This window comes from Colobus angolensis, unplaced genomic scaffold, assembly GCF_000951035.1.
Source record: "Colobus angolensis palliatus isolate OR3802 unplaced genomic scaffold, Cang.pa_1.0 Scaffold11, whole genome shotgun sequence".
Lineage (NCBI taxonomy): Eukaryota > Metazoa > Chordata > Mammalia > Primates > Cercopithecidae > Colobus > Colobus angolensis.
Window position 1 is genome coordinate 1560887 of NW_012112030.1, and position 8419 is coordinate 1569305.

General features: G+C 51.6%; 1 protein-coding gene across 1 annotated transcript in view; it reads right to left on the bottom strand.

Moving 5' to 3' along the window:
• The window catches only part of VWF (von Willebrand factor), a 198100-nt gene extending 190373 nt beyond the window's left edge, over positions 1 to 7727 (bottom strand). Inside the window, exons 1-3 of the mRNA XM_011955306.1 lie at positions 7480 to 7727; positions 6190 to 6244; positions 4228 to 4392 (exon numbers count right to left, since the gene is read on the bottom strand). Of these exons, the coding sequence (XP_011810696.1) occupies positions 4228 to 4392; positions 6190 to 6244 (220 nt within the window). The 5' untranslated portion in view covers positions 7480 to 7727. The remainder of the gene's footprint in view (positions 1 to 4227; positions 4393 to 6189; positions 6245 to 7479) is intronic.
• Between the last annotated feature and the right edge of the window lie 692 nt (positions 7728 to 8419).

Sequence of the window (8419 nt, forward strand, 5' to 3'; positions counted from 1 at the left end):
TTTTTTTTTTTTTTTTTTGGAGACAGTCTCAGTCTGTGCCCAGGCTGGAGTGCAGTGGCACAATCTAAGCTCACCACAATCTCCATCTCCCAGGTTCAAGTGATTCTCCTGCCTCAGCCTCCTGAGCAGCTGGAATTACAGGTGCATGTCACCACGCCAGACTAATTTTTGTATTTTTAGTAGAGACGGGGTTTCACCATGTTGGCCAGGCTGGTCTCGATCTCCCAACCTCAGGTGATCCACCTGCCTCAGCCTCCCAAAGTGCTGGGATTACAAGCATGAGCCATTGCACCTGGCCTCCTCTGGTCACTTCTAACCCTCCATTCCCACCGACAACCCCAGAGCCATCACAGGTAGGGGTCTGTATCGGCTCTGCTGTGATTTATAAAATGGGAAAATCTACTTTAAACAAAATCTGGGGTCACCCAAGGTAGGGAGGGCATGAGCCTTCAGCTTCCCAGGGGCAGGGGTGGGGGGTTCTCTCCAGCTGCTCTTCCAGTTCCTCCCCAGCTGCAGCCTCTGAATCAAGTTGGGACCCTCACGTTGGTGTTGAGGATGACTTTCTTGATTTGTCATGCCCTGGGGCGTCTCCGGCCTTTTCTTTCACTGCCTGCCTGGTTACAACGGCCAAGGCCACTCCACCTACCACCTCTTTCCTTTTCAGGACCATCTTGGCAAAAAAACAGTTTCCTCTCACCACTTCCCTGCTGCACAAGACCTTTCACTAGTTCCTCACAGCCTGCAGAATCGACTCCAATTCCCCATCAGACTTCAAGACCTCCACTACAGCCTCACCCGATGGCCCAGCCTCTCAGCCCACTCTCCTCCAGTCCCACACACTCAAAGTCTGGTTACCCACTCTAAGAGCAGCAGCAGCAGCTGGGAAATTGTTAGAAATGAAATTTTCAGGCCCTGTTCCAGATCTACTGAGTCAGAACTCCAGGGGCAGGGCCCAGTGATCTGTTTGTCACAGCCCTCTGGGTGGTCCTGATGCAGCCTGGAGTTTGGCAACCGCTGCTCCAGCCACACTGACCTCCCCAGGGCTCCACGTCAGAAGCACATGCCCCTTCAGCCTCCCCACTTCTCATGCTGTCCCCATGGCAGGCAGCACCCTTCCCTGTCCTCTCCATGGCTGCTCACACACTCTGTAAACATCTTCAGGCCAGGCCTGGTGGCTTATGCCTGTAATCCCAGCACTTTGGGAGGCCGAGGCAGGTGGATCACCTGAGGTCAGGAGTTCAAGACCAGCCTAGCCAATATGGTAAAATCCTGTCTCTACTAAAAATACAAAAATTTGCCAAGCGTGGTGGCGCCTGTAATCCCAGCTACTTGGGAGGCTGAGGCAGGAGAATTGCTTGAACCCAGGAGGTGGAGATTGCAGTGAGCCGAGATCACGCCACTGCACTCCAGCCTGGGCAACAGTGCAAGACTCCGTCTCAAAAATACATACAGGGCCGGGCGCGGTGGCTCAAGCCTGTAATCCCAGCACTTTGGGAGGCCGAGACGGGCGGATCACGAGGTCAGGAGATCGAGACCATCCTGGCTAACACGATGAAACCCCGTCTCTACTAAAAAATACAAAAAACTAGCCGGGCGAGGTGGCAAGCGCCTGTAGTCCCAGCTACTCGGGAGGCTGAGGCAGGAGAATGGCGTAAACCCGGGAGGCGGAGCTTGCAGTGAGCTGAGATCCGGCCACTGCACTCCAGCCTGGGAAGACAGAGTGAGACTCCGTCTCCAAAATAAATACCTACATACATACGTACGTACATACATACATACATAATCTTCAGCACAACAGAGAACCCGGTGAGCTAAACACCAGGAAACACGGATGAGTGAGACATGCTCCTTATCCCTGAGGAGCTCACGGCAGAATGGGGAGGATGGCAGTGCCCAGATGTCACGTGTGATAGGTTTCCCAGCCGAGTCAGGGCAGCTGGCAAAGATGGCCTCGGAGAGACCAGGAATTGGGGGAGCTCATAGCTACAGCCAGGTGCCAGAGCCTAGCCCAGTGCTGGGCACACGGAGGACCCTGCGTCAGTCCCCACTGACTGATGGAGCAATGATCCCAGGAGCCCTACAACCCAGATCTCAGGAAAGTGTCTGGGTGTTGCCAAAGACTCCCTCCCTGACCAAACTTGAGTGGGCGCTTCTGAGCCCTCTTTTAAATTAAGCCTTGGCCTTGGGCTCATCCTTGGCCTGCTCAGTCCAGTTTGTTTTTTTTGCGGGGTTTTGTTTTTTTTTTTTTTTTTTGAGATGGAGTCTTGCCCTGTTGCCCAAGCTGGAGTGCAAAGGCACGATCTCGGCTCACTGCAACCTCTGCCTCTCGGGTTCAAGCAATTCTCTGCCTCAACCTCCCGAGTGGCTGGGATTACAGGCATGCACCACCCATGCCCGGCTAATTTTTTGTATCTTTAGTAGAGACCGGGTTTAACTCAAACTCCTGACCTCGTGATCCACCCACCTCGGCCTTCCAAAGTGCTGGGATTACAGGTGCTCAGCCACCGCGCCTGGCCTCAGCCCAGTTTTAAGAATCCTGCTGAGTCGATTTAGAAAAGATGCCCCCACCCTCAATATGTGATCAGCAAGACTTCTTGACTTCAGCAAGACTCCTGTCAAGCTGGGTTAACCAGAATCCCTTACTTCCGAGGTTTCCTCTTTGTAATTTTCTACCACTGACCCCTACCCTCCTCGGCCCTAAATCTTCACTTTTCCTTGTATTCAAAGTTGAGCCCTCTCGTCCGGGCACAGTGGCTCATGCCTGTAATCCCAGCACTTTGGGAGGCCGAGACGGGCGGATCACGAGGTCAGGAGATCGAGACCATCCTGGCTAACACGGTGAAACCCTGTCTCTACTAAAAAATACAAAAAATTAGCCAGACGTGGTGGTGGGTGCCTGTAGTTCCAGCTACTCGGGAGGCTGAGGCAAGAGAATGGCATGAACCCGGGAGGTGGAGCTGGCAGTGAGCCGAGATCATGCCCCTGCAGTCCAGCCTGGGCAGCACAGCAAGACTCTGTCTCAAAAAACAAAAACAAAAAACTTGAGCCCTCTCTCTCTCCCCATCTGCAAAAGCCCACATAGCAGCAGTTCCTCTTGAAAGTCTTCCTTAGTTGCTTTAAAAAGTGTCATGAATATCTTTTATTTAACAACATGAGCCTGTCCTTTGCCACCTCCGTTCCAAGGCTGGGGCCCCCACGTTTGCTAGGTTTTTTGGCATCCCTCCCTCACACACTGCACACATTGATTAGTTTTTAGTATGTGGAGGTCACCAAACCATAATCATCCACCCCTGCCCCTCCCCACCTTGGCAAGCATCCTCTCTCCTTAGTCCAAAGGAACGTTCTGTCAGCCTGAGAGGCCTGGGATCAAAATCCAGCTCTACCTTTTTTTTTCCCCCGAGACGGAGTCTCACTATGTTACCCAGGCTAGAGTGTATCTCCGCTCACTGCAACCAGGTTCAAGTGATGCTCCTGCCTCAGCCTCCCAAGTAGCTGGGATTACAGGCACACACCACCACACCTGGTTAATTTTTGTATTTTTAGCAGAGATGGGGTTTCACCATGTTGGTCAGGCTGGTCTCAAACTCTTGACCTCAGGTGATCCACCCTCCTTGGCCTCCTAAAGTGCTGGGGTTATAGGTGTGCACCACTGCGCCAGCCTCAGCTCCACCTTTTATTGTCTGTCAGGCCTTGGAAGGAAGATGCAACCTCCATGGGCCTTGGTTCTCCATTGGTAAAACTGGGGTGACTACAGCTACATCCCAGGCCTGTTGTGGGGATACAGGGACATGGCAGGGACAGGACCAGCCCTTCTCCAGGAATACAGGAAGTCCTCAGCATAAGCTGATGTTCTGATCCACAGGCCACCAAGAAAACAACGAGTCTTCCCTTTGGCAAGGAGCTTTACATGTTCCAAAGCACCTTCTCCAATTCACTATTTGCCTTGATGCTGTGGCATTCCCAGGGCATCGCCGGGACCCAGAGCAATGGACACAGTGAACTACCAGACAAGATGAAGACTCTCTTCATCCATCCCACGCGGCTCCCGTGGTAAGAGACCCAGGGAAAGCCAAGAGGGGTTACATGTCACAGAAAGGCTGTTCCTCTCCTTGTTCTCAGCAGTGACCTTTTAGCTCAGACACTATTCCGAGAGCAGGAATCCTCCCCCACACCAGGGCTGAGCTCGGCCAGCACTCTGAATTCCTCCCTGCAGCGCCCAGAACTCACCAATAATCGAAAAGGAGCGTTTCTGGCAGTCCCCTGCCAGGAGGTAACTGCAGTATCCCGCAAAGCTGTACATGCTCCCATCAAAGGTGTTGAAGAAGTCACTTCCGAAGAGGCTGCATCGGGCCATGGATGACCTGCCGCGAGTCCCTTCTGCACAAAGGGTCCCTGGAGGGAGACAGGCCACAGGTTGGGCTGGTGATCCCAGGCCACAACGGGGACCATCAGCTCAATCCTCTCTGGCCTCATAGAAATCAGACTGCCTCTGATAGAAATTGGGCTATGCGGAGGTATTTTCCATCCTAAATGAGACTAAAGCTGTTGCTTTCAGCTCCCATATACGACTCCAGACTCACAGCAATTACTAAGGAATGGTTTTTCAGGAAATCTACTAGTTTTAATGACATTTACTTACAGATTTAAAATGTCATCATGTTCATTATTAAAAATTTGGAGCATACAGAAGAAAACACAAAGAAGCTGGTCAGGCTTATGCCTATAATCCCAGCACTTTGGGAGGCCGAGGCAGGCGGATCACCTGAGGTCAGGAGTTCAAGACCAGCCTGATCAACATGGTGAAACCCTGTCTCTACTAAAAATACAAAAACTAGCCAGGTGCGGTGGCACGCACCTGTAATCCCAGCTACTCGTGAGGCTGAGGCAGGAGAATTACTTGAGCCCGGGAGGCGGAGGTTGCACTGAGCCAAGATCGCACCACTGCACTCCAACCTGGGCAACAGAGTGAGACTCCGTCTCAAAAGAGAGGAAAGAAAACACAAAGAAGTTAAAACCATCTGTAACCCAACATTTGGCGATGATTACAATTAACATTTCAATGTTCATCTTTCCATTTTATTTTATAGCATACATACAGCTGTGGGTTTTTCAGAAATTGGTGACCACCTTATGCAAACTACCTATAACCTGTTTCTCAATAGATTGTAAATCATTTGTCGCGCTGTTGTATGTACTTCCAATACACGGTTTTCAGTGGCTGCATCATATTTTGCATCTCAATGTCCATAGTATAGCCCTCTATTGTTATGTTTCTAGCATGTTTCCGTATGTTTTAATATTATAAATAGATTGCAATGAGCATCTTTGTACATAAATCTACTAGCATATCTTGAGCAGGTTAAATTTTAAACAGATCAGACTGTGTGCCTGACAAACTATGAAGTGTCAGTTCCTCCAGCGTCACATGCTAACTCCTTCACTGAAGTTGTGTGTGTGTGCCTGTGTGTGTGTGTGCCTGTGTTGGCAAGTGGGGAAATACAGCAGTAAATCTCTAAGTGTTCTGGGTTCCTGGCAAAAGACCCACCTGGTAGGAAGTTGCAGAGTGTGTGACAAATATGTATTTTTTTTTTCCCCAGACTCACCTGCAGGCAGCAACTGGATGATGCTGACCTGAGAGATCTAAGTGGAAAGTACCCAAGGTCAAAAGTCCCCTTCCACCATTTACAGGCTCAGAATCTTAGCAAGGGAAGGACAGCAGTATGATACAGTGCAGTGGAAAGGGTGTTGGCCTGGGACCCAGGAAGACTGGCCTCTGATTGTGGCTCTAGACTTTGGAGCAGTCATTTCTCCTCTCTGACCCTCGGTCTCTTCATTTGTACCATGGGAGGTTCAACTAGGTGACCTCCACAATCTCATCTAAAACTAATCATCTATCCAAGTCTTGGATTCCTTCTTCCTCATCCTGTGGCCCCATAATATAGGACAGTTCTGTGCCACCTTTATGCTTCTTAATTCCCCAATAGGAGATGGCATTTGCAGGCACCTGGTCTCTGCAATACAAGTCAAGGGTAGGAACTCTGTGGAACCTTCACAGGAAGCAACCAGCAGGAGCCTAAGTTGGGGCTGGGCACACAGGGAAGCTCCAGACACACCTGCTGGCTCCCAGAAAGGGGTCACTCCAGATGGCCCTGGGGCAGGAATGAGAAATAGAGGCCTTTTGGTACCTACCTGGCAAGACGAGGGCCATAGCAAGCAGTACCCTGGCAAATCTGGCAGGAATCATCTGCAGAGAAGGAAGAGATGTGAGCTGGTCATTGCCACCCAGGTAGGTGGCTGCTGGTGTGGCGACTGTCAGGGCATGCAGTAGCAAAAACATTTTGAAGCAGTAGAAAAGATGGATCCTCATGACCCCCTTTTCCCCTTTGAACATGGCCTTCTGGCCCACCCCCACCCCCCGAAACCCCTGGCCAGTGCCAGGCCCAAGGGTAACAATCGCTATGAGCTGGGATCTGTGGGCACCTTTCCAGAGACAGCAGTCCCAGGCCCAAGACAAGAGGCAAACTCTGCCTTCCCTCCAGGCCAGCCAGGCCTCTCTCATGTCCATGCCTCCTGAAGCAGCTGGGAACTAACACACACCTCATTCCTTCCTGCCTCTGCATCCAAACTGGCGAGTAGGAACCGTCTTACACTTCTGTGCCCACCACAGCAGCCCAGACATAGAGAATGCTCAGGAACTGCCAACTTGATGGTTTGCTTGTTGGCCCCAGACTCTGTACCACAAGGGCCTTCACAAGAGCAAGGGCCGTCTCCCTTGTCTCCAACCCCAGCACCTGGCAAGATGCTTAGTACCCAGGAGATGCCCAGCGAATGTTTGCCGAGTTCACATGAAAAAACGGACAGGAGTCCAGCGGCCCTGGGTGCAGGCAGACTTCCCCACTGTGTGACCCCAAGAGAGGAACCATTAACCCTGGCTGGCACAGCATACCCCAAGTCCCTTAGAGCCCCTGCTCTACCCCTCTCCTCTGGGAGAGGTTGTTAAATGAAATGCAGAATCTGTTGCCCGAGATTCACTGGGGGGGACTCCTTTCCTACCTAAGGTCCCATCCAGCCAAAGGTGAAATAAAGCCAATACATGATATATCTGTGGAAGGAACACTGAGATGTCAGTTACGGCCAGGTCTTGGTCTCCAAGCAAGTGTCCCCTCCCAGTCCTAACACTCAGGTACTTTCAGCTGCTCCCAAAAGGTTATCACAGGTGAGGGCAAAGCTCATTCCAACTCACTTCAGTGAAGTGCTATGAAACGGTAAAACCCACTGCATGAACAAAAGCAGGCCCAGGACCCTCAGAGGCAAGTGGAGGAGGGAGTATTACGATCACCCCTGGCTGAATTGAATTGCTCCTCCAAACAAAGCCCTTCTAGTCCAGGGACAGAGAACCCCAGCTCCCCAGGAGCAGGGATCAGTCATTCCTGCATCTTCCTCCCACAGCTGAGCCAGCTCTCCTTCCAAAGGCCATACCTTCCCCTGCAATGAGGGCTGCGGGTATCTCCAAGGTCCCTGGGAAACTCAGCCGCTGGACAGTGGTGCCGCCCACCCTAGGCCATCTCCCAGCTGCTGCAAAGGCTCAATCAGGTCTGCTACAGCTCTAGACTGTCTTGCTGTTAAGTAGCCCGGGGGCTGTGGAGTCCCCACTGCTGGGGAAGATAAAGCCCAAGCTGTGACATCCACCAACCACCCTCCCTTTCCCACCACAATAGCTGTGAGCTGCCACAACAGGGGATTGGCCTCCTTTTAATTACCAAAAGGGAACAATGAAAGGAAATGGTATTAGAAGTACCTCCAAGCTGATAAAGCTTTGTAGAGTTTGGAGGGAGACCTCCTGGCAGCTGCCTTAATGAACTGCCTTGCCCTCCCCAAACACCCCCCCACCTCTACACCCCCACACTTGATCCCTGGTCTTCCTGGAGTGCCCCACCTGGGCGGGATAACCAGGAATGCTGGTTGCCTCAGGGCAGGCTGATACAGGCCAGGGGGAGTCACACTAGAACAACACAGCTTCCTGATCCAGCTTCCAGGGCTGGGCTCCAGGGAAGTTGGGAAAAACACCTCAACCTGAGCCAATTTTGCTGCTGTGTTTGGAGGAAGAGGAGCACTAACACTTCCTATGCACCCCAGGTAGGAAGGATCCGGTCCTGGCCCTGACAAAAACAGTCCACTTGGGTCCTGGCCAGGGTTGAATGGACCGGTTAAAGATGAAGGTCTTGGCCACAAGCCTAGGCCTTTGTAAAATGGTGAAGGTGGGTAGCGATGGTTTGAGTTTAATACTTCTACTGTTTCTACTTTCTAATAATTCTAATTCTCACGGACACTTCCAGCCACTTCTGGTACCCTGCCCTTATATATACACGCACACACACACACACACACACCTCACATTCTTCCCAGCCTCCTATTCCCA